Raw genomic sequence first — 25402 nt, forward strand, 5'->3', positions numbered from 1 at the left:
CTTCCGGCCCCGCCGCGCCAACTTGGCGTGGTACGTCCAGTAGCGATCGCGGCAGATCGTCGCTTGTACGCCAACGAATCGACTGATGTTTGACCAGTCGATGGCCTCCATATTTTTTGCTCGCAGCATGTACACGGCGCAGAGAAGGCGGCGGTCTGCTTGTGGGCTGAGGTCGAATACTGCGTTTGACGGTGGGCCGGCGTCGGCGAGGCGTGTCGCTTCGGCGCGAAGAGCCACGACGCGCATGAGGCAGTCGACTGGTGGGCGGCGCTTTGCGGTTTTGCAGACGCGCGCAATTTGCGCTGAAATCACGTCCCACGTCGCGCCTGTCTCGACCAAGGTCGCGAGCGCCTCGTCCTCTTTCAGCGTCCACTTGGCGCGCCGCCAGTGCGGCGATACCTGCAAGTTCCATGCGAGTGCGTAATGGAATGGCCGCTTGGCGAGCTCGTGCTCGGCGACAAACGCGACCCAGTCGTCGGGTTGCATGGCCGACGGCTCGGGCGGCAGTCGCTGCAAGGTGCGCTTAATGTGGTTTGCTCGTCGCTCGAGGATGCGCGATGCGCCAATGACGTCGCGCAGCTCTTCGCGGTACGGCGCGAGGTGTCGCGACGCAGACGTGACCGGCGGTATCCGCTTGGGCACGACTTTGCCGGCAGCGTTCTGCACCACGTACTCGGCGGCCAAGAACGGCAGCTTGCGCTTCGCCGCGCGCGGCGTCGGTTTGAAGCTCGTCTCGAAGCGTGCCACGAGCGACTGGACCGTCGCTTCCGCCTGCCTGTGGGCGGCGAGTCCCGCCTGGATGCGTGCGTCCGCCATGGCCGGCTGGATGACCTTGTTCCGGGCCTTTGTTCGAATTGCGCAGATGCGCGTCTGGATCGCGTGCTCGCGCGCCTCAAGCACGCGCAGCGTCTCCTCGAGCGCGGTCATGTACGCCTGGTTGGCGATCAGCGCGTCCGTGACGGCCGCGGCCGGGTGCACGCTGCGGCCAGCGTTTCGTTGGGCTTGCATCCGGATACTACGCGGAATGCGCCGGATAGGGCGGTTGGCATGGCATTCGTGATCTTGTCGGCCCATGGACGAGGTCGAGGCTGCGCTGGCCGCCAACTTTGCCTACGTGCGCGCGCTCGAGGCGTATGTGCAGAAATGCGACGCGAAGGAGGCCGAGATCCACGACCGGTTGCGGGCGATCCGCGCGCGGAAGCGCGAGCGCCACGACGTGGTGCTGGCGGACAAGGTCGCGGCCGCGACCGCCAACCGCGTCACGTACACCGAGGTGCACCTCGCGATGCAGCCGCCGCCGCAAACCTTGGCACGCGGTACGAAGAAGCGGCTCCTTGGCGCATACCGCGAGAAGCGGTCGGCGTTCTTCCAAGTGCCCTGCGCCCGGGTCCACGGCGGTAGCGTGAGCCTGTACTACACCAACCCGGACGTGCAAAACCTAACGATCATCCAGCAGCGGTACCCGGACCCGAAAATGCTCTTGTTTCGCAAGTGGAAACCATCCGAGGTGAGTGGCCTCAATAAGGCAATCGTCGCGCTCGACGCCGACGACGGCACCATCGACTGGGACCGCGTGCGCGCCAAGGCCGGGCTGGCCGACCGCACACCGCGCGCGTGCCAGCTGCGACACTCGATTCTACAAGAAGAGATACTCGAGAAGGCGTCTGCGTGGACACCGCGCGAAGACGAAGCACTCTCCCGGCTGGTCGTCGCCGCGAGCCACGACTGGCAAGCGATTGCCCTCGCCCTCCATACCGAGCATGGCTTTCCACGGCGTCTTCCCGTGTCGTGCCTCATTCGGTACCAAACGATCTGCAACAACGAGCTCTTTCCGAGCGTATGGACGGAAGAGGAAGACGACCTGCTGCGCGCGGTCATGACGACGATGGCCGGGAACGAGACCAACATTTGGCGCCTCGTGGCCGAGAAGCTCGCGATCGGGCACACGCCCGACCAGTGTGGGTACCGGTGGCGCAACTCGCTCTGCCCGACCGTCACGACCGGCCACTTTTCGGTCGAGGAAGACCGGCGACTGCTGCTCGCCATGTACGTCATGGCTGCAGCTCCCGACGGCACTCTGACAAGCCGCGCGACTCTCGACTGGAACAAGATCAAAGATCTTATGCCTGGTCGCACCAACGTCATGTGCAGCCAGCGCTTCCGCGACTCGCTCAACCCGTTCAAAAAGTACGACCATTTCACCGAAGCCGACGACACGGTGATCGCCGAGGGCATTCGGCTCCATGGCACCAACGCCTGGTCGGAGATTGCTGCCATGCTGCCCGGGCGGTACCCCGATCAGATTCGGAAGCGCTGGCGCGCGATCCAGTGGCGGTTCGATGTGGTGGAAGACGACGCACCGACTGCGCGGGTGCGCGGGAAGAAGACTGCGTCGTCGGTTGGCAAGACGCTTCGCCGCACGACGCGCGTCGCAGGCCCCCCGACCAAGCGAAAGAAGAAACACATCACCCCCACCACCCCCGGGGAGACCACCACCGACGACCTGCCCGAGGGCGTGTTCCTTATTTAACTTTGAACAGCAGACTCCTACTGACGACGACGGGTCCTTCGACCATCCATATCGAGGGCAAATATGGGTCGAGGGTATGTATGTGGGAGCAGTGAGACAACCAACACCAGCGCTTTGCACGAGCAAGAACCGTGTCCCAGGCACGCAACGAGATCTCCTTTGACTCGAGTCAGTGAGGTCGCAAGCATCAGCTCAACACTGGTGTCGCCGGTGCGAAGAAGCGGGTGCAAGCTCTCGACCAGGTTGGCATCGTGCGTACTAGTAGAGGGCGGTCCTCCCGTGTCGATTAGGGATAGGGTGTAGGATGTACTTTAAGTATAACCGTGTCGTATAAGGCATGACGTTAACGTCACTACGATGCCTCTTCGTGCTCGAGCAAGTAGTCGTAGGCGTTGAGGCGTGCAAACTTGGCTTGAAGCGCGCCGTGGTCGACGAGGGCCCCATACGAAGCGTCGATATCCTCAGGCATTGGGACAGCAGCAAACGCGTAGACCAGAGCTGGGATTGACGCCGAATCGTCGGTGGCATTGCCGTTGATGGACGGCCAGTGCTCCAAGACGTAGATGGCTCTGGCCACGCCCCGCGAGAAGCGAGCTAAGTTTCCATGACACGGCGGCAGCACGTCGAGCGGGTAGCTCGATGCACAGACATGCAAGAGGAACGGGACGACCGCCACGTCGCCCGTCGTCGCGTCCGCAAACAGCTCATGCAGCAGCTGCTGGTACGCGGGCTCATGGCACCACAGCGGCGCACTCAAGAACGCCGCCTTGTCGACGACGGCGCTCAGCGCCCGAGGCGTGCGCCAGTGCAACACCAGCGCTTCCAGGTCGCGTACGTCGGGCACGGGGAGCTTTTGGGCCGTCGCGAGCGAGAGCACGAGGCGGCGCCAGTCGACCACCTCTGCCGTAGCAAACGCGATTGCCATGTTGGCAACCGCCGTGTACGAGGCCCAGACGGGCGGGAGCACTTGCGCAGTGGCCACTTCGACGACGGTCGCTGTAAACACAGGTACCGACAGCTGTTGGCCGTGCGTCGTCGCTGTCTGCAGCGCACAGACGATCGCACGCAAGTGCGTCACGCTCAGAAAGGACATGTGATGCGCGATCCGAATGCCGTGGCCATCGAGTGGTGTCGTCAGCGACTGCAGCCGCGGCCAGCGAACTACGGTGGGTGCGTCGCGAAGGGCTTGGACGACGTTGACAATGTGTCGAAACTCCTGGTGTACGAATTGCAATAGCGCTGTGTCGAGACTCGACTTTTCGACGTCCACCAAGCCCGTGACCCGACGCGCAATCGTGTCGACGAAGCGGACGATGCCGACACACCGGCGCAAAAACAAAGCGCGCTCGGTGTCCAGCACGACCGACTGCAGATCGTTGGCGTCCGAGGACGGGCGAATGAGGACGTCGGCGACGATGTCATGAACCGTCTCGAGCAGAGGCGAATTTGGTGGCAGGGCCTGATCGGTGGCGACGTGAACGCCAGCGTCTCTCTCGCTTGGCGACGCGGCAGCGACCGGACCCACCAGTTCAAAGTACGACAGCAAGTGCCGGAGGCGCCGCAAGAGCGACTTCTTTTCCGAGCGCAGCAGCGCCGTCGCCCAGCTGACCACACTCTCGACAAAGGCGTCGGTCGACATGGACCAGTTCTCGGGCGACTGCAAAAAGCGGTTGGCTGGGCATCGGACGGCGTCGACAAGGTCACCGAGGTCGACTTCAAGCGCCATGAGGCGCCGCTACACCATGTCGTATGTACGTCCATCTCTATCGGGTGCACGTACGTGAACGTGTTCGTGGCGCTCCTTGGGCGTGGCAAAGGCGATGGGCGCGGCCAGATCATGCAAGGCGGCGTCCAAGAGCGTCTGCTGGGACGAATTCGCGTCCAACACAGCGAGAAACTGCGTGCGTAGGCGCAGGAACGGCCGGGAAAAGCTCTGCAGACTCTCGTAGAACGCTTGCAGTGCTCGAACACGATCCAAATGGCACTGCTCCACGTCCTACCCAAGCTCCTGGCATCGAATGGCGATGATTTGAGAGCGTACGTGGTAGTTGATAGCATCGTCGAGATCCCGAAGCGACGCCCACGGAAGCAAGTGCTCGCCGCATCGATCACGCACGACGAGGAGCTCGGGGGGCGACATGGTTTGTCGGCGGTCGTTTTTCATTTTTGCGAGCGCCGAGCCAAAGTCGTCCGGGTCTGTCGCGTGCAACACATGGTGCGCGTCTGGCGTCAGTCGCAGCAGCGCCTGCAGCGTCTCGTCGAGCGCGAGCGCCGGCGTCGTCGTTGTGTTCAACTAGACCATTTCTCTTGCTACAATATCTTTGTGGGAGCGCGCTCGTACCGTAACTGCGCAGCCAAACGGCTTCCAGAAGGCTTGGAGCGCGGCCGTCGTCGTCGCCCACGTCTCGGCTCGTGCGTAAACATCCCTCTTGGCGGCATCGTCGAGAACGCCGGCGACCAGCGCGTCGGTGGTGGCGTCGAGGAAGAGGACCCAGTCGACGCTTGAGAGAGGCGGCGGCGCGCTCTCCATGACGACGGCCTTCTCGTCCCAGGACGCGGTGAGCTGCGCGCTTCGAAGACTTAGCTCGGCGTCCGAGATCCCATGGTAGCGCTTGAGCATCTCGACTTCAAACACTTTGGCTTCGTCCTTGGAGCTAGACATGAAAGGTCGATAGAGTATCAATGTTTCAAGCGCACCGCGGGAAGTTGAGGAGGAGCACACCGACGAACGTCGCGGCGTTAGCTTGCGCAAAGACGTGCACCAACGCTTTGCACACCGCATCGGCCACGACAGCGTCCGGGATCGCACTGCCTTTGGACCGCGCCTGGGCCATCTTGGTACCCAGCGCTGCCATTTCCACCTACGATGCATCGGGTCTTTGACAGCCTACTGGACGATGGACCGCGTACTTCGAGTGGCGACGGCTTCTCGCCCGCGGCTGGCTTGCCCCGCTCGCTCAGCTTGACACACCGATCGACGCACGCCTCGACGGTCAGCAGCTGCAACCCCGTTGATGCCGCGAGGCCCGCTGCGAAGTTGCTACTGGTGTCCTTGGCGTACCAGCAGAGCAGGAGCGGCCGGGACGTTGCCGACAAGAGCGGTGGCCACGACGTCGTGAGTAGCTCACTGGGTGGCGTCGTCGCGAGCGCATGAATGGTTGCTTGTATCTACGATCCCATGAGCGCATACAATATACGCCGTTGCAGCGCATACTGCGTCGACGTCGGTCGTCGGCGGCGGCCTGCCCAAGTCGGGAGTGCCAAAGACACCGTCGTTGCGGACGTAGTCGCGCAGCAAGTAGTCGACTTCGATGCTACTGCACCCGCTTTCGCTCCGTGTATTGTCGATCGAGCGTCCGCAGATAGCGCCCGAGACAAACTGTGCTTTGAGTGACCGGTACAGCGGCGCCGGCATGGGCTGACGCGTTGACGCGCTAGAATGTTTATATTCTCCATGGCAAGATTGTACAAAAAAGAATCGAGTCTACCGGTGGACGACAACAGTGTGCACAAACGACAGCAAAGTGTCGAGGACATCCGCACACAGCAACGTGTGTGCCTCGTGCTTGCGCTCGTCGAGCACGCGGGCGTCGTCGATGGCGACCCGGAGAGTCTCGGCGCGCCGAGCGACCGCATCCGGCGCCATCGCAGCGGCGTGCAGCTCGTCCAGACTCTTGGCGGCCGCGGCTTCAATCGTTGCGGCGTAGGCGATGACGCGCTCGGTGGCCGCGACATTGGCCTCGCCCTTGTTTTTTTCGTGGTTGTGGCGCGCTTCCCACAGCGTGCGCAGCACGTTGCGTCGGCGCTTGCCAACGACAAAGAGCCGATGCAAGAGCGCGGCCTCTTCTTGCTTGCGGTTGATCTATTGCGATAGTACAATATGATAAATGGATAATCACCGCACAAAATAAGGTGCGCACTTCGATCGTATTGCGTGTCTGGTCTACGAGCATCTTGCGGCGCCGGCTTGCGCGCTCGCGCTGCGCGTTGAGGTGCAGTTTACGCCGGTCGCGAAGCTCCTTCATCATTTGAATGTTGCTCGACGGGCGCAAATGAAACGACGCGACACGGTTCTCAAGCTCGACGAGGTGGTCGAGCCCGGAGCCTTTGGCTGGTGTCAAGCGCACGCCACTGTCATCGTCGCCCGAGCTAATACCAAGCCGCTTGAAATTCTTATCAAAGCTCGAGACACCGTCGGCAAGGTCGATGGCCGCGGCTTCGTTTGCGTGGGCAATGATGACGCGCCGGCGCTCCCGCAAGCTGAGTTCAAACTGCAGTTGCTCGGCCTCCCGATTGCGCTTGACCGCCTATGTCCACAGAAACGTTAGGAAAAGACGGCGGCGAATAGGGTTGCCTGGTTGGCCGTCCACTTGTCCCGGCCCATGGCCGACCACTGTTCGAGGAAGTCTTGCTTGTCATGCGTGTGCGTGAGCTCGTCGTCGCGCGTGCGGCGGGCGGCCGCGACCTTCTGGTCGTGCTCCGAGGCAAAGTGCTAGTACATCCGTGGCGTGAGCGACACGATACGGGCGCTGGCGCCTACGGCAGCGGTCGCGTCCGACGCAGACCACATGAATTCGGTAAATTTGCGCAAGTGGATCGCCATATCCACGCGGTTGTGGTTGTTCCAGTCAGACGGGTCAATCGACGCGATGATATTCTCCACAAACCGATCCCTTGGGCTCTACCTAAACTTATAGTACCGGCGATGGCGCAACGAGCATGCACCGTCATATCGGGCGCGGGCATGTGACGGTGACTCCCAGCCGGTGGCGGGCGCAGCGACGCGGTTGCTGGCTCGGTCGGCTTGGGTCGCGACGCCTCGTTTCGATCGACGTGTTCTTTGAGCTGCATGAGCAACTAGAATTTACGCTAAGGACATAGCTTGCAAGAGGTTGAAACCTTGGCGACCGCGCCTTTCTTCTCCATCATGATGTTGCGCGCTGCTTCGGGCGAGAGGCGAATCCCGACGCCATGCAGCGACTTCTCGAGGCGTTCAAAGTTACGGAGCACGGACGCGAGGTCGTCGGCGTCGGTGTAGCTCTCGGGCGACGGCTCGAGCTCGAGCGATGATAAAACGTAGCCGAGAAGGTACCCGTTGCTGAGATCCCGCTCGAGGCACTCGATTGACCGCGGCAACTGCGCCGTCGACCGAAGCCACGAGAGGAGCAGCGCCGACATGCTCTGCGAAACCGGCGACTGGCGACGGCGTTTCTACCGGCGGGCGTATCCGTATCATTGTCATACGACAAAAGAACAAACAAACGAAAATATGAGTTAAAGTGTGCTAATGCTGCAAACCAAAGGCCGTCGGTGCAGCATGCGAGTGCGTCGTCGACTGGCTACTGCACGACAGATTACGACACCACAGAAGACGCTCGTTGAGCCTCGACACTTGCGCCTGCTTTACTCATACAACGGACTCACATTTTAGTTCATCTAAGAGCTCTCGCAGCTCAATGCTTTGAACGCGGAAATGGACGTGTACCGATCAAGGTCTGCTACACATCGCAATTGAGATCGCCGTCGTCCAGTCCCAAGTGCAGTGACGACCGACGTAGTTGACGCAGGTAGTCACAGAGTTCATGCTTGGCACGGTCCGTGAGGTTGTTGGCGGTGACCCAAAGCGACTGCATCTGCGGCATTGCAATCACTTGTTTTAGCAAAGGCACCGCGTCGTCCGCCAAGTTGTTCTCACCCAAGTCGACATGCGCGAGCTGGGGGTGCGCGGCCATTAACGGCAGCAGCGATCGAAGACCGTCCGTCGCGAGACCCGTGTAGTTGAGGCGCAACGACGACAGATGACGCAACTCGCGCAGTGTCTCGATCAGCAGCGCGACGCGAGACGCGTTAGCAAAGAGTTGCTGCCCCGAGAGTTGAGCCCCTTGCAAGCGCGAGAGTCGCCCAAGGCGCGGCAAAAGCTTGGTTACAAAGTCTGTCTCGTCCAGATCGCCCAGAAGGTGCACCGAGAATCTACGCGCGTGGGTCATGACAGCCAGCGTCTGCAAGGCGCGGCTTGTCTCGGACTGCCGTGGCACGATGGTCCATGACTCAATGTTGGGAAAGACGAGCTTGGCCGACGCAAATGCTCTCTCGTTGCAGCTTGACTCATGCTCGTGAGGACGGTGGCACGTCCACGGCTGGCCAAAGGCCGCAAGCATGCAAGCAAGGTCCGTGTTTGCCATAAGGACCATCTTACACAGCTTGGGTGCATCAACCATCGCATCGTAGAGCACTCGCGCGGCAAAGACGTCCATTCGCACCGAGTGGAGCTCGAGCGCTGTGATGGGTAACGACAAAAGCACCTGTGCGAGGTAGCGCGCCGTGGCCTCATCGGCAAGGGGCGTGCTGCGCCCAAAGACGTTCAGCCGCATCGACCGCAGGTTGGATGGCACCGCCTCGCGAAGTACCTCGGGCGTGGCTTCTTGGGTAAACTCACGAATGTTCAGCGAGAGGCTGAGCGATCGCAATCGGCGGGCGTGGGTCACGTGCGCCATCACGCCCTGGAGCGATTGTCCGATGGCCATCTCCACGGCCAAGTCAGTCACCTTTGCCAAGGACGCGTCGTTGAGATGAACCAGAATCGCCGCGTCCGCCGTCAGGTGCACGTCGCCCGAGACCATGCTAAAGTACCGCACCGGACTGTTGGTTTCCAGTTGCACGAGCGGGTGGTTGCTCAAAGCGAGATCAAACACTGCCCCGAGCCCTCCGGATGCAGCAGCAACGTCGCTTGCATGAAAAAGTGGCCAGAGCTGCCATGGTGCGCAGTCTTGGCGAAGCGTCGAAAGGGCAAGCAGGAACGGATCCCGCTCGACCGTTGCAAGGGCGTCCAGTGCCGCAAAGAAGGTAGTGTGCCTGTCGAGGTAGCTCACTATCTTGGTAAAGACGTTCTGCGGCAGGGTCGGCTTGGGCACCGATGGCTTGGATCGTTTTGGCATCGTCATGGCGCCACGAAACATGACCTGACCGTCTTGGTCTTGCCGAATTAGTCGACGCTGTGATTGGCTCAATCAATGCCGTACCTTATCTCTTCAAAGCGACACCTCACGTCAAAATCAACGACGCTCAGTGGAAAGCGCCACAGCTAATTGCGTGGTTTCTTCATTTGGAGCAAATGCCATGTACTAAGCCTGAACGGGTGTCTCTGTTGCTGTGTGATCCTTGAGACTCAACACGATCGGTCAATGTACTACTGTTGAATATGCGTCGTTTACGCCTAGAACCCGAGTCCGCCGACGGTCACGATGCAGTACATGGTGCGGTTGTGCTCCTTGTGCTTGTCGCTTGGCCATTTGACCACATGTGCACCTAACAATGCGCTCCAAATACAACTTTGACAGAAGAGGACACAGTACCGTCGATGGCCGTGTCCCAATGGCAAGACACGGCCGAGTGGACGCCCGCGCCGTTCTTTTGCATGATGACGCAGCTCACTACAGGACAGCGTGACGGAAAGAGCAAGGCTGGGGAAGCACATACCAATGTACTTGAGCGGCTTGCGCAGTTCGCAGAGGCCTTTCATGATGCCGTCGCAGATTGAGTCGACCCAGTGCGATACCTCGGTCTCTTCGTACGACCGATCCTTAAGAAAGTGCTCGACCGACTAGAACAATGGCATTTGGTGTCGCTCACCACAGCGTCGCGTACCTGAAGGATGATGCGGTCGACTTCTTCAGCCACAAAGGCTAGCTAGCGCAAAGACACCTTGTGTTCCCGCTGCTGATACGAGCAAGCCATACCTCTTCCGATGACTGCAAGTCGTCGACCATCGTTCTCTGCGCACCACTGGACAGGCGGTTGGCGCGTCCCTTCAAGATCGCGAACTTTCGAGCCCCATGGTTCCGAGAACATTCCTTCTGATACACTGATACATTGATACACAACCATCCACAGTCTCCATTTGCACACAAGTGTCGTAGTGTAGTCGTACATATATATTACAGGGTGGACATTAGTTGGCGCTACTGGACGTGGTCAAAAGCACCGGCACGGGTTCGACAGTAGCCTCGCCTTTTGAGAGACTCCGCCGCTTGGATTTGGCGCGCTTTGCCCCGTCGTCGTCGTCGGCCGCATCAAAGTCATCGTCGTACTCGTTGTCTTCGTAAATCTCGGACGCGACCGACTTGCCCGTGACGAGCACCGGCTTCGACTCGACGCGCATCGGCGGTGACAAGTCTTCGATTGACACTTGCCGCTTGACCACGACCTCGGGCGCCTTGGTGTGTGTCGCACCTTGCGTCACAAACGTCGGTGGCGCCTCGGGCTTGGTCGCTGGCGGCTTGGCGGGTGTGACAGCCGCCGGTTTCACAGTCGTGACTGGCTTTGCTGGCGGCTCGGACGGGATGACATTCTGGCTGGATGGACCCGTCGTCGGTCGCTCGGGCGGCGCGTTGTCCACGGGCGACTGCGCTCGCATCCAGTGCGTAATTTGTTGCAGGAGCTCACTCGGCGACGCCGACGCTGGGCAGTCTATTGCAAACTGCCGTGATAGCATCGGCAGTGTTAACCTATACCTTTGTGAAAGGCGATGCGGTACAGGCTCGTGAGATCCCCGACGCTCGGTGCCGCGGGTTGACTCGAGCCCGGGCGACTGGGCGTTTCTAGATGCAAGGGATTTGTGAGCGCTATCGATTGAATGGGGACAGCGTTACCGCTACTCGTCGAGAGTCGAAGGAGACTGTGGTACTTTTCAATTTGCTCTTGCAGCTCGGCGAGCTCGTCCTCCTTGTTGTTCATGCGGTCCGTGACCCACACTAGCAGATACACTGTGTCTCAAAACCGCTCACGGGCAGAAGTCTACCGTAGCCGTCTCGGATGCGCTCGATTTCTTGATCTTTTTCCGCGTTTTCAAAAAAGAGAATTTCTTCTTTTTGGCGCGCCGAGTCGCGCTCTTCGGTGACGACTTGGAGCTGCAAGTTGAGTTCTTCCTCGAGCTCCTCGAGCGCCTTCTTCTCGCGCTGCAGCGACTCGATCGTCGCCGTCGCCTCGAGCAGTTTGGTGTCCAACACGCGGACCTTCTCGTCCGCAGCAGCAAATTTTGCTTCGAGCCGCTCGTTGTCGGCTTGGAGCCGCACTTGCTGCGTCTGTACGGAAAAGTACCGCTTCTCGGCTTCGCTGGCTTCGTCCTGGAGGCGCTTGATCTCGGACGTCGCGTTCTCCGTCTGTCGCTTCTTGATGGCGTCCCTAATTTCACGACACTTTCAATTTATCAAGACGCCATCGGTGACACGCACAGCTCGGCTTGCAGGCTGGCCAATAACGCCTGGGCTCGCTGCGCCTGGTCTTCCACCTCGGAGCGTTGGGCCGTTGACTCTTGCAGCGCTGCGTTCGTCGCTGCTTGCTGTCGCTGGAGGTCGGCGACGTCCGCCTTGAACTTGGCCTCGATCGCTTCGTTGGCGCGGTCTTTTGTCGTCGCGTCCAGCTTGAGCGCCTTGATTTGCTGTGACGCGGCTGCCTTTTCGGCTTCGGCTTCGGCCAGCGCCTTGGCCGTCCGCTCCACGTTGCGTTTGGCTTCGTCCAACTGAATCGTGACGGTTTGGAGCTCGGCCGAGAGGCTTGCCATGCGCGAGTCGGTCGCGCCCTCTAGCGCACTCTTGGAGCTCAATTGCGTGCGCAAGCTCTCGCTAAGTTTTTCCAAGTCGGCTTTCGACTAGTTCACGTTGATACCTTGATACATTGAAAGAATCGAAAAACGAACCTGCGTCATGGACGTCAATTGCGCCTGGAGCTGCGTCTGCTGGTGCTGGACAGCAGTGTTCGCTTGCGTGAGCTCAGCACACTGGGTTGTCAGCGCGTCGATCGTGGCTTTGGCTTGCGCAAGGTGGTCTTCCGTGGCCTTGCACTGCGCGGCAATAACTTGAATTTGAGCGGTCGCGGCCGAGAGCTTGGTGTCCGACTCGCCTTTGTCCGCCTTCCACTTGTCAATGGCCTTGTTGGCCGCGTCCAAATTGGCCTGCAGCATCTGCGTCTGGGCCTTCCATGTGTCCATCTATACATCGCTACGTCAAGACCAACTCGAGACGCAGCTGAAACCTCTTGAACTAGGTTGTTGAGTGCAGTTTGCTTTTCACGCTGGCTGTCCTTGGCTTGAGCCCACTTGACCTTGGCCTCTTCGAGGACGAGCTCGCCCGCCGAGAAGAGGTTGGTCAGCAGTCCGAGGTAGCCCAGAATCTCGGCCTGGATTGCATCCGCACCGGTATCGGCGCTCACGGCCGCCATGCCCGTCACCTCGACCCGAAGCGCTGGCGTGTTCTGCCACTTGGTCGGTAGTAGCTTGATGTACCGGGCGACCGTGTTGGGTGGCAATGCCAGAACGACAACCGCGGTCACGTCGGCATTGGCCGTCACCGGGGCGGGTAGCTGTCCCCACGTCTCCCCATCAACGCTCGATTCGATTTGAAGTTGAGTGATCCACGCCTCTTGCGGCACGGGGGCCCCGTGCGTGGCCACGTGTTGGATAGCACCAAGGCAAAAGAGTCCAAGCAGTTGCATCGTTTGCTCTGGCTCCTTTCCGGCGAGGATGTTGGCGTCCGTGGCCTTGACTTCGAGTACCCCTTGGAACCTAATATGCCAATGTCATACAGCGTCGTTGATTTGTTGCGATGGCTGCATACGTGGTTTGAACGAGCTGAAGAACCTTGAGAAGGTACTCGACTTTGTCTTTCTTCTCAGTGAGCTGGCTGTAGTCTCTGTCCTTCTCGAAAAAGACGTCTTTGCCATACCCCGTGTTAACAGCCACTTGCGTGATGACATCGTGGAGGAACCGGACGGGTGGCCGGCTAAAGAGCTTGGTTGGGATTTGCGGCGACTTGAGCAACTTGACCCACGACATAATGTGTCTACGAAGCGCAATCAATGTCACGATAGCGTCGGACGTGAAGCCATACTTTGCAATCTCGTACGTCTGGTCGTGGTCCCCGCTGACAGCAGTCGCCGCCACTTGACTCAACACGGCCTCCATGCGCTCTTTCGACAAGTCCAATGACGGGTCCTCGGCACTGGCTTGGCCCAAGACGCCGCCTTGGACACTGACGCTGGATACAAACCGAGGCTTCTCCAAGTCGATGCGCAGCCACGGTGTCAAGTCGCCCGTTGACGGCGCCCAGCACCCCGACCCGTGCAATCGTGCAGCTTTGGCATCGCCCGACGACGCCGAGAGCCGGTCGTCGCCAAGCAGTCGCTTTTCGAGTCCAAATGCAAACGCATCGCCTTTGGGTTCGTACGCCGGAGGCGCGTCATTCCCACTCGCCTTGCTCGCGTGCGACGCGTCCGAGATGGCCTCGAGCGCGCCGGCGAGCGACTTAAGGGCCATAATGCGCGCCTTCTTGCGGTCATCGGCCATGTGCGGGCTCTCGACTTGGGCCTGGAGCTCATTGCTGAGGAGCTTGGCCGCGTCGTGCATCTGCATCCGACCATCAACACGATTGTACTCTCAATCATATGCAGCATCGTGGCAGCGTACATTGAAAATGCGCTTCCGCTCCGCCTTGAGCGTGCTCAGCAAGGCCGCGCGGTAGGCTTGCACCATGTGCATCGTAATGCTCAGCGCCTTGTCCCGATCTTCGTAGAGCACTTTGGCTTCCTTTGTCGGCGGCGGCGTCGTTGCGACCGCGGTCGTCCAGCTGCGCTGCAGCATATCCATCTCGGTTGCAATTGCATCCAAGACGGTGCTTGTCTGACGCAGTAGCTCGCTCTCGAGGGCCATCATCTTGGCGCTCTCTTCTTGTATGTTTTTGATCTTCGTGCACAGTTGGTTGGCCGTCACGTGCACGGACGATGCGTCGTCGTCCGTGCCCTTCCAGTTGAGAACGTCCTTGTCCAACGAGTCTTTGAAGACACAAATGAGCGTCCGCGCGTCCTTGACGTCTTGCTCCAGCGCCTTGGCTTTGGCCGCCATGTGGATCCAGCTCTCGGTCCCGACGTCGAGCTCGCGCGTCGCCCGCATCGCGAGTTCAATGTCCGCTTTTGCCTCGAGAAGCTTCCACTTTTTCACCTTTTCATCTTGGGTCTTTTGGTCGGCGCGCGCCTTTTCTTTGGCCAATTTTTTGCGCTCGAGCTCGTGTTGTTTGCTCAATTTGGCCTTGTCTTCCCACGTCTGTAGCCGGACCGCGTCCATCTCTTGGATCTGCTTCTCAAAGCGCGCAATCATTTCGTTCTTCTCGACCGGGTCGACGCTAATGCTCTGCTGCTCCATGAGCCGCTTCTTGAGCGCCGCGATTTCCTCGTTGAGCTGCGAGATTTGGCTTGCTTCTTCGTTCTTTTTTGCGTTGACTTTGATCGACTTGGCGCGGCTGGCATACTTGAGTGTGCCGAGGGTCTCGATAAAGTTGATGTTGGCGGGCGAGAGCGTCGCAAGCATCGAACAGAGTGAGTTGCCGCCAAGCGACTCCTACACCCCGAATCTATCAATCTATCAAGATATCAAGTAAAAGTTGCCTGAAGCACACGCGTGAGCTTGGAATTGCGGTACGGAATGAACGATTTTTTGCCCGTTCGCGCGTCCTCGACGAGTGCGTTGATGACGTTGCCGAGTGCACTGAGCGACTTGTTGATGTTGGCGCCTTCTTTCAGCCGCGTGCCGACGGCGCCCGTGCCTGCAGCGCGCTCCGAGCCCGCAAGGTCCACGAGGTTGACCTTGGCAAACACGTTTTTGCTCTCGTCAAGCGAGTCTTTTTGGTGAATCTTGATGACAAAGATCGAGTGCGACCGCGAACTCTCCGAGTTCATGTTGGTGTACCCAACCGTGCGATTGGCTTGGCCTTGGGCCATGAGCTCCAGCACTTCGTCTCGCGACTCGACGACGCGCTCTTGGAGGTCCTTGACGTAAATCCCAAGCACACTGTGCTCCTTGATCTCCAGGCCCTTGTTCTTCTTGTCTTTGGAAGGGCTAACGTAGTAAGCTTGGTACACACGTCCAAGTCGCGACTCCAAACCTCGAGTCGAGGAGGTCGTAGATGATTTCGTTGTAGATTTCAAAGAACGAACACTCGACGAGGAAGAGCTTGTTGGGACTGTTGGTCTTCTCGGCCTACATGCGGGATGTATGTGCTTCCTTCACATGTCCTTGCCGAACCTGCACGTGGTCAAAGAGGGCCTTGTTCATGCGCGAGATGAGCCCTTCGAGCTCTTCGTTGCCGGCAATGCCAGCCATGCTAAACGTCTTGCCACTGCCGGTTTGCCCGTACGCAAAGATGGTGCCGTTGTAGCCGCCAAACGCGCGCTGGAGCACGGGCTGGCCAAAGTCGTTGAAGACCTTGCACTGCTCCGTCTCGCACGGGTATACAAAGTCAAAGCCAAACCTACGCCAACCTTAGAGGCAGCCAGAGGCAATGCGCAGCGTACTCGTGGACCTCGTCCTTGTTGTCCGGATTCGTGAGCACGGCGTTGCCGTTCTTGCACTAGAATGCGCCACGTCATGGAGCGGCGATATGGGCGGAGCGTCGTATACCGTAAAGCACGACTCGGCCTGCTCGTTGATCTCTTTCTTGCTCATGGGCCGGCAGCGCACGGCCACGCGGATGTTCTCCGCCTCCGCCATCGTCGCCAGTTCCGGTTTCGTTCCAAGCGTCGCAGGGCAACGTCTCGCCAAAGGCCATTGGCTTAAAATTGGGCCTTTTTTTCATTGGCTCTTTTTTCGATCTTATGCGTGTCCAAGATGCCGAGACGGGTGCGACGGAGGGCATGACGTGGAGCCATGATGACCATGGAGCTCTGGTAGGCGAATGGCTCGAGGTCGAGGGCGTCGACGCTGCCGTCCCGAGCGAGGCGCCGCGAAGCCCCGCGCGGTACGCCGCAGCGGGCATGTTCACGCCCCACGCGCTCTCGAGCCCGTCGATGCTACCGCCGCTCGTCCACGCCGAAACGCAGTCGACGCGACCGCTCGGGGCGCAGGTGGGCTGGGAAGCCAAGATGGAGGCGATGCGGGCGGTAGTGTATCCGAAACGACGGTGCACTCATGGCGATGTAGCGCTACGCGGCCGCCGAGCGCGAGTCGCGGCGCGGGCTGCTCCAACGCCTCGCCGACCCCAGCTTGTCGCGATCCTCGCGAATGGACCTCCAAGTACAACTCTTGGAGCAAATGAAGGCGGCGCTGCAGACGCACCTGGCCGCGCTTGTCGCTGAAGAGCTCGAGCGGGAAGCTGGGCGCCAGCAAGCCATGCGCGCCGACGTCTCGCACCAAGGTCGGGACCGGCTACGGCAGCAGCACGCGCGCGAGCGCGCATACTACAAGACGCTCATCGAGCAAACCAAAGAGGAAGGCCATCAGTTGCTCACAGCGACCATGAACGACTTTAACCTCCTGCGCTAAGACCCCATCGTTTACGAAGTTTACCCCACACATGCACGCAGATTGCAGATTTGCAGGCAAGGGTCCGCCTCCATGAGCAACGTCTTGAACCTTGGTCTTCTTGGGCTGGCCATTGACTCGCCTTCAACGCTGCTCCGCTGCACGATGCGCACACTGCTGCGATGGCTCAAAGAGGTCGTGCACACGAAGCTGTATGTTCAACCTTCTCTTTTTACTATTGTCGCCTTACGATCACGCCGAGAGCACGCCGCAGTCGGCAATGACGACTGGCGACAGCGGCTTGTCGCCCTTGTCCGTCTCCACCGACTCGATGGCCTTGACGACGTCCATGCCGTCGAGGACACGGCCAAAGACCACGTGCTTGCCGTCGAGGTGGGGCGTCGTGACTGTCGTGATGAAGAACTGCGACCCGTTCGTGCCAGGACCCGCGTTCGCCATCGAGAGCAGACCGGGGCCCGTGTGCTTCAAGATGAAGTTTTCGTCGGCAAACTTCTCGCCGTAAATCGACTCGCCGCCCGTGCCGTTGCCGCGCGTAAAGTCGCCGCCCTGCAGCATAAAGTTGGAGATGACGCGGTGGAAGCTCGAGCCCTTGAAGTGCAGCGGCTGGCCCGTGCTCGCGGCGCCCTTCTCGCCCGTGCAAAGCGCGCGAAAGTTCTCGGCCGTCTTGGGCACGACGTTCGCAAAGAGCTCCATCGTGATACGGCCGGCCGGCGCGCCGCCCATCGTAATGTCGAAGAACACCTTGGGGTTGGACGCATCCGAGGCTTCGTCCAGCGACACGACCTTGGCGACCGCCGCCTTGTCGTCGTACATCGAGACCTTGCCAAAGAGACCGCCAAACGCGCTCTTCTGGACCTTCTTGGCCTCTTCCATCTTGGTCTTGAGAACGACGAGTTCGCGGCGCACGTCACGGTTCTGCGGGTCGAGCTTGGCCGCAGCGAGCAAGTCTTCCTTGGCGCGGTCAAGATCGTTGAGGTGCATGAGGGCCACGCCGTGGCGGAAGAGCGCCTTGACGTTGGTCTTGTCGAGCTTGAGCGCCTTGGCGGCCGCACTCGCCGCCGCCGTGTACGACTTGGTCTTCAGGCTCGCCATCGCACCGTTGAGGTACAAGATCGTTTGCATTTCCTTGAGCGTCACCTTTTGCGCGTCCGTGGCTTCGTGGTCGTCGTCGCAGTACTTGGCACCCTCGAGGTACTTGTCGTGGGCGGCGTCAAACGACCCGGCCTTGAAGAGCGCCGTGCCCTCGGCCTTGAGCGCCTCGGCTTCCGCGAGCTTCTCGACCGCGCTCATCTCCCACATGTCCTTCTTCTTGGGCGCAAAGCCGAGGAGCTCGACGTCAAACTGCAGCGTCGCGTTCGCCGGGATCTTGGGCGGGCTCCCGCTCGCGCCGTACGCGTACTCGGGCGCGCACGTGAGCATCGCGCGCTCGCCGACCTTCATGCTCGCGAACGCGAGGTCCCACGCCTTGATGACGTTGCCCTTCCCGAGCACAAAAGTAAAGACTTGGCCGCGGTCGCGCGACGAGTCAAACTTGGAGCCGTCGAGGAGCGTGCCCGTGTAGTGCGCTAGCCGCATGCCATGAGCCTTTCACCGGGCGTAGCCCTTGCGCACGTACCTCGGATCTCGTAGCCCGCGGGCGCAAACTCGCCCGAGCCCTCCTTGAGGATCTCCTTCTTCACGCCGCCATCAGCCGTCAGCTCGACAATCTTGGCCATTTTCGCTCGATGACCGCAAATCCAAAATGATGGAGGCAAGATCCTTGTCTCGCGCTTTGTATGGGCTTTCGAGCACTTTCGATCGTCCGGATAGATAACATCTATCCGGACATGGCCGTGGCGGGAAGCGTGGTCACGCTGTACAGTACTAGCACGTGGACTCTCAGATCTCAGTGCTGAAGGCCTCTGAGCGACGAGTATTTGATACATGAGAGAGGACGAAGAGGTTTCACCATTGCAAGCAGCTCGGTACCGCCGTGCGCACGGGCGATAGGCGCTCAAAGGACCGGAAGCATGATGGTGGTCCTAGTATATCAATGGCCCAGTGCCAGCGCGCAACGGCTCGTTCCTGGAGCTGCAAGCACTCGTCGTGTTCTGTCAACGACGAGCAAGAACACGAGCACTCACGGAAGGTACATCGAGTACCTACGACCACTGCGTCGCCGGCCATTGCCAAATGGCGCAGGTCGAAGGTTCTCGAATCGGACCATGCCGATGCGCAAGGCCACGGACGTACGTCGAGAAAGTACTCGCCGTCCTCGAGCAGGAGCAGGTTGAAGCGGCCCTGGACCGTCTTGGCGCCCGGCGTCGATTGTCGCCCGAGCATCGCAAGACGGGGCGATGACCCGGTGGCTACGTAGTCGATGCAAGTGATCCAGGCAGCACAAATGACAGTCTTGGGAAGAACCAAATCGACTGTAATGCGTGACTTTCTTTAGTAGACAATATTGTACTAGTTACGTCAACGCCACAGTGGACCTCAGCAGGGTATCGACAAACGTATATCTAACTACTTGAACGCATGCTCCGACTACTTGACATCAAAGGTCAGGCGCAAGGTCCTCGGGCTCATCGCACGCAAGCGGTCTTGAGCAGCGCGCGAGAGCGTCTCGGCCAGGGCCACGTGCCGCAGCGCAGGCCGCTGCAGTAGGGCACCCAGAGCGTCGACGCCAGCGTCGTCGTACGCGTTGTAACGCAGGTCGAGCGTCGCCACCGCACACGGCAGCATCGCAGCAAGCGTCCACAGGTCGTCGTTGCTCAGCATGGTAAAGTGCAATGTGAGTGCCACAAGGTCGGACTGTGGCGCCAGCGCTGCGAGCAAGAGAGCCACGCGCCCGGGGTAGTTGAGCAACAAATTCTTGGCGTGGAGCTGAAGGGTCCAAAGCTGCAGCTGGCCGAGGACCGATACAAACCGCCCAAACTCGTCGTCGTTCAAGCGCCCGTGGTCGAGCCACAGGTGGAGCGTCGAGAGCCGCTTCATGATGGGCAACCTCGACCAGAACGTCTCCAAATGGCGCCACGACACGTCGTTGAGGGCCAAATGCTTCAGATGGGGCAGCTCCCGCGTCGTTCGCGCCAGCGCCGCCACCAGCGTATGGCTTTCTTGCAATGTCAGGCGCTGCAGAGACCGCGACGTCTGGAGCGCAGCACACAAAAAGTCGCCAGTCTCGGGCGTGACGTCGACACTGCGGAAGCTCACGTCACGCACGCTCTGTGCTGTGAGAACCTGTGCGATGGCAGCGACCGTCGCCGTCGAGAGCACGTGTCCTCGCTGAAACGAAAAGCCCGTCGACTCGAGCCGCACTTGGCGCAGGCCATCGAGGAGCGGCTCGAGACACGGAGGTGAGCCGAGGCTGGTCCAGAGACACTCGAGTCGCAGGACACGGAGGCGTGGTAGCGTTTGGAGAAAGGAGGCAAAGGTTGAGATGGAAGAGGGTGTGTCCAGCACGATCTCGAGCTCGCACAGCGCCGACACGATGGCAACCGGGAGCGTATTATCCACGTGGCTTTTCTCGAGGCTCATGCGCAGACGCGTCGACGGAGGGATGTGCGGTGCCCAGAGCCCAAGGCCTTCAACGTCGAGCTCCACACATGGGTGACTGCGCATGGCGTCGCAGAGCAGCTTGCGCTGACGGTTGGATGCTACGGACGACAGCAACAGCCGCGGCCAGAGCGTCGACGCGGGCCTCATGGTGGCCAGCGCCACGAGGCTGCCAAGCGACGGACCGCGGTCGCCGGCTGGCAGTGCGTCGAGGAAGCTCAGAAAGTCGTCCGGCTCTTCAATGTAGCGCGCGACAACGAGCACGAGATCCTGGGGCAGCATCACCGGTGCGCTTCGGGCGTCTTCTTCGTCCTATCGTCATCGCCGCCACGTTCGTTTGCTATGCGACACGTTGAACCCATTTGACCTGTGCTGTTTTAAACTGTGTCGCCTTATACAGGATATTTGTATGTGCAAAAAAATACTCGCCAACGATTGGCCTATTTCGAAACGCTGGCCCAGTACGTGGCACGCTCGCAGGACATTGCGACTTGCGCAGAACTCGGACTGTTGCGATCCACAGTCATGCCAACGTTGGCAATTGTCTGGACCAGTGCTGACGCTTCAGTACTACATTGCAGAGCGACGCACTAGCTTAGGAGCAAGCAACTCTCAACATGGATCGCTCTGGCTTGAAACCCGAGCCGAGCCGACCCCAAAATATAGTAGAGCTCCGAGGGGTCAGCACCTGATCGCACGAAGAAGAGTACTCGTGTTTGAATGCGTGGTGATTCAAGCTCTATTTTCGATGCCAAAACTAATGTTTAGAGCCGTCAAAACTAGCCTCGTCTACAGCCACTAGTAGTGGCATCCACCGAGCATATATCTTACGGGCGTTGAGGGGTTAATGGACTAAGTGCATTTTACACACAAAGAGACTGGTGGTATTTCTTCTTTATCTTGTCTACGTACTACTGTCGTTGTTTAGTAGGCCATCGCGTTCTCAAACATAGCGCTGAGCTCCTCCTCGCCGGCAGGACGGGGCGAGAGCTTGGTCACACGGTGCTGGGGAAGCGTGCCCTTGACAAGCATCGGGATGTCGTCCTTCGTGTAGCCGAGCGGCTCGAGGCCCAGCGGCACGTCGAGCGAGCTCATGAGGCGGAGCACTTCGTCGGCGAGGATCTCGCCGGCGGCCTCCTTGATCGCGGCCGCCGACATTTGCTCGTACTTGAAGACGCGGTCCGTGCCCCACGCAAGCGTCTTGGCGCACGTCATGTGGCGCTCCGGGTCGGCGCTGCCCGTGAAGCGGAAGACCGCAGGCGCCGTCACGACGACCGAGTGACCGTGCGGCACCATCGCGTGGTCGCAGTCGTACCCCGGCGGCACGTACTTGCGCACTTGAGCCGCGATCGGGTAGCTCATGCCGTGGCAAAGGTGGACACCGGCGTTGCCAAAGCCGATACCGGCCGACGTCGACGCGAGGATCATGGCCGAGCGCGCCTCGACGTCCGAGGGGTCGGCGACCGCGCGGCGAAGGTACTTGGTCGTCTGCTGGAGCGCGTGGAGCGACCAAATATCACTGATCGGGTTGGAGCCTTGGTACGCGGGGCGGAGGACCTATATCCCAAGGTATTGGATCAGACAAAGGGCAAACTCAGAAAGGCCACGTACCGGCGAGCCCGGGTGCGGGCGCTCTGTGAACGGCAAGGCCGTGTAACTCTCAATCGAGTGGCAGAGCACGTCAAAGCCAGAGTACTTGGCGACGTTGGGCGGCAAGGTTGCCGTGTTGTCCGGATCGACGATGCCGAGCGTCGGCTTGAGGCGGCGGCTGGCGACGCCCGTCTTGGCCTTGTGGCGCGTGTCGTCAAAAATTGCGACGCCCGTGGTTTCACTACCAGTCCCGGCGGTCGTCGGGATCGCAATGAACGGGAGGAGCGCGCCGGGCACAGGCAGGCCCTTGCCCACGGGCGGGTTGACATAGTCGTAAAAGTCCTCGGGCGGGAACATCGAGTAGAGGTTGGCGATTTTGGCCGTGTCGAGGACACTCCCGCCGCCGACGCCGACGATCGCATCGATCTTGGCCGGGTGGTTGAGCATGTAGTCGATCGCGTGCTTGAACGAGTGGTCGTTGGGCTCGACGCGCACTTGGTCGTACAAGTGCGCAATGATACCGTTCTGCGCCAGCGAGTCCATGACGACCTTGACGACCGGGAGTTCCTTGAGCTTCGGGTCCGTAAAGACCACGACGTTCTTGGCCTTCATCTCCTTGAGGTCCATGCCCACCTCCTTCGTGACGCCGGTGCCGAACCGGATGCTCGAGGCTGCGAGCTCGCACGCCACGTCTTTGGCGGGCAGCGTCGAGAAGGCGCGGAGCGGGGCGCTGCGGGTCACGTGGCGAAGCATGGCGAATGCAAAAGTGACGACGTGGGGCCCGACGACGCCGACCCGCCCAACTTCAAGCCGCGATCAGATGCCCGAAGCTGCCTGCGCGCCATGTGATTGGCTCGTTTTTGGACCGCCACGTATCATACGATATGATTGGGTGCTGGACGCGGAGGCGCGTGATGGCATGTGCCAAAGCAAGGATCGCCGAGGAAGACACGTGGGCAGGACCGGCCACCGAGGGGTGCGTCGCACGGTCGTCAACGGGGCGCCACCTGACGCGTCACGTATAAGACAGGGCATTTGTTGTCCGACCATGGCAAAACTTGGACCGGCAGACAAAAGAGGCCACGACCACAACGCGAGCGTACTGCGACGGGAAGTGAACTCGCTACTTTGCACTGGTGATAAGAATCGCGCGACGGACCAATGACAGCGGCGGTAGACACGAAGCTCGGGATCGCGACAGTGCACGGTAGCGAATGGCGTGTCCGCCCAATGCAGGGAAATGTACGTTGCTTGTACGAGGGAGTAGCGCGAGCAGGACGGTGCTAGCCTAGAGGCGCCGCATACCTTATGCTTGAGCAATGGCTTCGTCGCGACCGACCGCATTCGCCGAGCTACGTGTCGCGACCGACCTCGAGACTCTGCGCCAGCGTTGAATGGAACATCTAAACAAAATTGCGCTATGTTACGGTCCCCGAATAGAATAGCTATGGTCCACAAAACTGCCAGATCTGCGGCTGCTTGCACAAATAATTATGCGGACAATCGCTGGAAATACAGCAATAACAATATTTCGAGTCTAGTCTCTCCTCGACCACAAGTTCTTCGAGCATTTCCATCACGGCGTCACCAAGTGCCTACTCTAACTACAACTCTTTCTTTATCATGCTATCAGCACGCAAAGTGTATTCTGACGGTCTAGATTGGCCTCTGGACTGAGAGTGTGAACGACTCGGACCATGGAACTGGTGTGTGATTGGCCAAAATGCATCGTTTGACGGCCATGAGTGCTGGTCGTCACTACTACGTCGCTGGAAAGGCAAAGTCGTTGCGGCGCGATGACACGATCGGTCCTTGACATCGCTGACGTCTTTGTCACAATCTTCCAGTACGCGCCATCGCATCGAGACGTCATCTCGTTCCTTCGAGCGCTGCCGCCGGTCCTCGTGACGCCACCGCTGGCGGCGCTTCTCGAACTCCTACAACTGACGATGCGACGAACGCCGGCCCTATGCTGGCCGCGCCCATGCCTCAGTGCCGTGATCGAGGCCAACATTGATCGATTTGTGTCGGCCATGCCCACTTTCACCTCGGTGTGCATCGATACCGTGTCGATCAGTCATCGCTGCCCCACGTACATAGAGGCCAGCGAGCGTACCGACGACGCTTTGCCTTTCTTTCGCTTCATCGTTCGCTGGGCCGCCAAGACAACGGACGTTGCCTTGGGGGCGTTGAGTGGTATACTCTGGCGGCGCTATCAGTAAGAGCTCCTCGACATGCTGCATCGATGCACGAATCTCGAGACTGCTCAGCTTCTGTTTACGCTCGACGTGCTTGCGGCCGTGTCTACGCCGGCCCACGGCTACCAAAATCTCCAGCTCCATCATATCTTCAACACACCAGAGGACTCGCTCGATGCTGTCGCGAGCGTCGAGCGCTGGTTTGCATCGGGACGCGCGCGACATCTGGGCCTCATCGGCTTCTGTACACGGCACTCGCGCAGGCGTCGTCCACGCTTCATAGTCTTTGCGTCACAAACACGACCGCCATCGTGCAGAGCTTCATTGCGAATGGCGTTCCGTGGACACACCTCACGGTGCTCGTCGCACGTGATTGGGCCACGATACATTTCTGAACAAGAACCCCCACATCGTTCAAGACGCGCTGCGGCGCTGCGTTGCTGCCGGTGTGTGTCAAATCGTCTATGCACAGAGCGTTGTATTCAGTGCCGAGATGCTAACCAACGCCTTGCAAAGGGTCTGCGCTCCAAGGTCATGCACACTAAACGTCCACATCAAGCTGGAGACGATCAACGTTGTCCGGAGCTTGCTCTCGGCGCTCGCAACGTGCACCGAATTGATGCTCGACGTCCACGCGTATGGCTTGCATGCCTCGTTGCGAATGACGAGCTCGCTCCAATGACTATCATCCTCGTCGACTACTATTGTGAGCCGACGCCAGTTGGCCATTAATCATGACACGTTGATTGTCGCTCGATGATTGACATGCCAGTGACGCTCGTCAGCGAGGAAGCAAGTCTGAAATATAGAGGTCCCTCGGTGCTGGGAGTCGTCAATCGACAGGTCGTGATGAGCATTCACGAATGAAAAGGAGTGTTCCGATTCCACCTCGACTACTCGGAGTAGCTATGCTCACATAGCTCGTTTGAATTCCCCATTGAGCGGTTGCTCACTTCGTTGCGGCAAGCAAACGCAACGCGATCCTGTTGCCCATCGTTTGCCACTTTTGACGCTCCATTTCGACAAAATAGTGTGACATTGTCTATTAAGTAATCACACTATTAATTATTAATGGCATTTGCCTCGTCTAGAAGCACCCAATTTGAAGTGGACCAAGCAACCCTCCAGGCGCATGGCTTTGTTCTCAGTCCACAAGTGGGCGTCATCGCGTCTACCTATATTATGTATATGTAGTACTGTGTAGAGGAGATGACATTGCTGCCGTCTCTGGCACGCTGTGGC

At 59.6% G+C, this 25402-nt stretch overlaps 11 protein-coding genes across 15 annotated transcripts; 3 read left to right on the forward strand and 8 right to left on the reverse strand.

Moving 5' to 3' along the window:
- Positions 1–308: 308 nt before the first annotated feature.
- SDRG_10629 (hypothetical protein) lies at positions 309–1008 on the reverse strand (the record flags this gene model as incomplete). Its single annotated transcript, XM_008616626.1, has 2 exons — positions 309–326; positions 400–1008. 2 exons carry the CDS (start codon positions 1006–1008, stop codon positions 309–311), a joined length of 627 nt encoding a protein of 208 aa, XP_008614848.1.
- A 56-nt stretch (positions 1009–1064) lies between these two features.
- Positions 1065–2557, forward strand: SDRG_10630. Of its 2 annotated transcripts, XM_008616628.1 has the most exons (2): positions 1065–1410; positions 1454–2557. In XM_008616628.1, exon 2 carries the CDS (start codon positions 1475–1477, stop codon positions 2528–2530), a length of 1056 nt encoding a protein of 351 aa, XP_008614850.1. In that variant the 5' UTR covers positions 1065–1410; positions 1454–1474; the 3' UTR covers positions 2531–2557. The 2 variants fall into 2 exon arrangements, with proteins under 2 accessions (XP_008614850.1, XP_008614849.1); XM_008616627.1 differs by having other exon boundaries at positions 1065–2557.
- Positions 2558–2767: 210 nt separating this feature from the next.
- Positions 2768–7724, reverse strand: SDRG_10631 (hypothetical protein). Its single transcript, XM_008616629.1, has 13 exons — positions 7430–7724; positions 7256–7387; positions 7071–7211; positions 6885–7022; positions 6451–6837; positions 6019–6392; positions 5745–5964; positions 5441–5698; positions 5228–5391; positions 4872–5184; positions 4572–4823; positions 4311–4526; positions 2768–4265 (listed from the first exon to the last, which is right to left on the reverse strand). The coding sequence occupies exons 1-13, from the start codon at positions 7706–7708 to the stop codon at positions 2883–2885; spliced, it is 4257 nt and encodes a 1418-aa protein (XP_008614851.1). The 5' UTR covers positions 7709–7724; the 3' UTR covers positions 2768–2882.
- Positions 7725–7980: 256 nt separating this feature from the next.
- SDRG_10632 (hypothetical protein) lies at positions 7981–9496 on the reverse strand. The gene has a single exon (XM_008616630.1). The coding sequence runs from the start codon at positions 9484–9486 to the stop codon at positions 8029–8031; it is 1458 nt and encodes a 485-aa protein (XP_008614852.1). The 5' UTR covers positions 9487–9496; the 3' UTR covers positions 7981–8028.
- Positions 9497–9612: 116 nt separating this feature from the next.
- SDRG_10633 (hypothetical protein) lies at positions 9613–10348 on the reverse strand. The gene is made up of 5 exons (XM_008616631.1): positions 10267–10348; positions 10175–10216; positions 10007–10130; positions 9883–9960; positions 9613–9835 (listed from the first exon to the last, which is right to left on the reverse strand). The coding sequence occupies exons 1-5, from the start codon at positions 10294–10296 to the stop codon at positions 9744–9746; spliced, it is 366 nt and encodes a 121-aa protein (XP_008614853.1). The 5' UTR covers positions 10297–10348; the 3' UTR covers positions 9613–9743.
- Positions 10349–10443: 95 nt separating this feature from the next.
- Positions 10444–16106, reverse strand: SDRG_10634 (hypothetical protein). 3 transcript variants are annotated; one of them, XM_008616632.1, is made up of 15 exons: positions 15975–16106; positions 15869–15924; positions 15600–15825; positions 15460–15554; positions 14963–15413; positions 13989–14915; positions 13414–13928; positions 13141–13365; positions 12560–13088; positions 12225–12515; positions 11761–12176; positions 11328–11710; positions 11179–11280; positions 11041–11127; positions 10444–10996 (listed from the first exon to the last, which is right to left on the reverse strand). In XM_008616632.1, the coding sequence occupies exons 1-15, from the start codon at positions 16062–16064 to the stop codon at positions 10479–10481; spliced, it is 4911 nt and encodes a 1636-aa protein (XP_008614854.1). In that variant the 5' UTR covers positions 16065–16106; the 3' UTR covers positions 10444–10478. The 3 variants fall into 3 exon arrangements, with proteins under 3 accessions (XP_008614854.1, XP_008614856.1, XP_008614855.1); XM_008616634.1 differs by having other exon boundaries at positions 11179–11710; XM_008616633.1 differs by having other exon boundaries at positions 14963–15554; positions 15600–16106.
- A 62-nt stretch (positions 16107–16168) lies between these two features.
- Positions 16169–16859, forward strand: SDRG_10635. 2 transcript variants are annotated; one of them, XM_008616636.1, is made up of 3 exons: positions 16169–16193; positions 16245–16453; positions 16494–16852. In XM_008616636.1, the coding sequence occupies exons 1-3, from the start codon at positions 16169–16171 to the stop codon at positions 16833–16835; spliced, it is 576 nt and encodes a 191-aa protein (XP_008614858.1). In that variant the 3' UTR covers positions 16836–16852. The 2 variants fall into 2 exon arrangements, with proteins under 2 accessions (XP_008614858.1, XP_008614857.1); XM_008616635.1 differs by lacking the exon at positions 16169–16193 and having other exon boundaries at positions 16194–16453; positions 16494–16859.
- A 207-nt stretch (positions 16860–17066) lies between these two features.
- SDRG_10636 (hypothetical protein) lies at positions 17067–18550 on the reverse strand (the record flags this gene model as incomplete). Its single annotated transcript, XM_008616637.1, has 2 exons — positions 17067–18400; positions 18451–18550. 2 exons carry the CDS (start codon positions 18548–18550, stop codon positions 17067–17069), a joined length of 1434 nt encoding a protein of 477 aa, XP_008614859.1.
- Positions 18551–19242: 692 nt separating this feature from the next.
- Positions 19243–20730, reverse strand: SDRG_10637 (hypothetical protein). The gene has a single exon (XM_008616638.1). The coding sequence runs from the start codon at positions 20652–20654 to the stop codon at positions 19362–19364; it is 1293 nt and encodes a 430-aa protein (XP_008614860.1). The 5' UTR covers positions 20655–20730; the 3' UTR covers positions 19243–19361.
- Positions 20731–21214: 484 nt separating this feature from the next.
- SDRG_10638 (hydroxyacid-oxoacid transhydrogenase) lies at positions 21215–22818 on the reverse strand. Its single transcript, XM_008616639.1, has 2 exons — positions 21984–22818; positions 21215–21929 (listed from the first exon to the last, which is right to left on the reverse strand). The coding sequence occupies exons 1-2, from the start codon at positions 22713–22715 to the stop codon at positions 21297–21299; spliced, it is 1365 nt and encodes a 454-aa protein (XP_008614861.1). The 5' UTR covers positions 22716–22818; the 3' UTR covers positions 21215–21296.
- Positions 22819–23758: 940 nt separating this feature from the next.
- SDRG_10639 (hypothetical protein) lies at positions 23759–24074 on the forward strand (the record flags this gene model as incomplete). Its single annotated transcript, XM_008616640.1, has 1 exon — positions 23759–24074. A coding segment is annotated over one exon (315 nt), but the record flags the coding sequence as incomplete, so codon positions are not given.
- Between the last annotated feature and the right edge of the window lie 1328 nt (positions 24075–25402).

This window comes from Saprolegnia diclina, assembly GCF_000281045.1.
Source record: "Saprolegnia diclina VS20 unplaced genomic scaffold supercont1.36, whole genome shotgun sequence".
Classification (NCBI taxonomy): Eukaryota; Oomycota; class Saprolegniomycetes; order Saprolegniales; family Saprolegniaceae; genus Saprolegnia; species Saprolegnia diclina.

What these genes read in the sequence shown, in the direction of transcription:
- SDRG_10630 (XM_008616627.1), top strand. Translation starts at nt 1,073, where the DNA reads ATGGACGAGGTCGAGGCTGCGCTGGCCGCCAACTTTGCCTACGTGCGC.
- SDRG_10631 (XM_008616629.1), bottom strand. Translation starts at nt 7,708, where the DNA reads ATGTCGGCGCTGCTCCTCTCGTGGCTTCGGTCGACGGCGCAGTTGCCG. An exon ending in AGAAAGGCGCGGTCGCCAAG is followed by an intron (nt 7,388 to 7,429) that starts GTTTCAACCTCT and finishes CGTAAATTCTAG; the next exon opens with TTGCTCATGCAGCTCAAAGA. An exon ending in CGACGACCGACGTCGACGCA is followed by an intron (nt 5,699 to 5,744) that starts GTATGCGCTGCA and finishes ATGGGATCGTAG; the next exon opens with ATACAAGCAACCATTCATGC.
- SDRG_10632 (XM_008616630.1), bottom strand. Translation starts at nt 9,486, where the DNA reads ATGTTTCGTGGCGCCATGACGATGCCAAAACGATCCAAGCCATCGGTG.
- SDRG_10633 (XM_008616631.1), bottom strand. Translation starts at nt 10,296, where the DNA reads ATGGTCGACGACTTGCAGTCATCGGAAGAG. An exon ending in ACTTGCAGTCATCGGAAGAG is followed by an intron (nt 10,217 to 10,266) that starts GTATGGCTTGCT and finishes TCTTTGCGCTAG; the next exon opens with CTAGCCTTTGTGGCTGAAGA. An exon ending in CAAGCCGCTCAAGTACATTG is followed by an intron (nt 9,961 to 10,006) that starts GTATGTGCTTCC and finishes GCTGTCCTGTAG; the next exon opens with TGAGCTGCGTCATCATGCAA.
- SDRG_10634 (XM_008616632.1), bottom strand. Translation starts at nt 16,064, where the DNA reads ATGGCGGAGGCGGAGAACATCCGCGTGGCCGTGCGCTGCCGGCCCATG. An exon ending in AGGCCGAGTCGTGCTTTACG is followed by an intron (nt 15,925 to 15,974) that starts GTATACGACGCT and finishes GGCGCATTCTAG; the next exon opens with TGCAAGAACGGCAACGCCGT. An exon ending in AGCTCACGCGTGTGCTTCAG is followed by an intron (nt 14,916 to 14,962) that starts GCAACTTTTACT and finishes TTCGGGGTGTAG; the next exon opens with GAGTCGCTTGGCGGCAACTC.
- SDRG_10635 (XM_008616635.1), top strand. Translation starts at nt 16,208, where the DNA reads ATGACGTGGAGCCATGATGACCATGGAGCTCTGGTAGGCGAATGGCTC. An exon ending in AGATGGAGGCGATGCGGGCG is followed by an intron (nt 16,454 to 16,493) that starts GTAGTGTATCCG and finishes ATGGCGATGTAG; the next exon opens with CGCTACGCGGCCGCCGAGCG.
- SDRG_10637 (XM_008616638.1), bottom strand. Translation starts at nt 20,654, where the DNA reads ATGCTGCCCCAGGATCTCGTGCTCGTTGTCGCGCGCTACATTGAAGAG.
- SDRG_10638 (XM_008616639.1), bottom strand. Translation starts at nt 22,715, where the DNA reads ATGCTTCGCCACGTGACCCGCAGCGCCCCGCTCCGCGCCTTCTCGACG. An exon ending in GCCCGCACCCGGGCTCGCCG is followed by an intron (nt 21,930 to 21,983) that starts GTACGTGGCCTT and finishes CTTGGGATATAG; the next exon opens with GTCCTCCGCCCCGCGTACCA.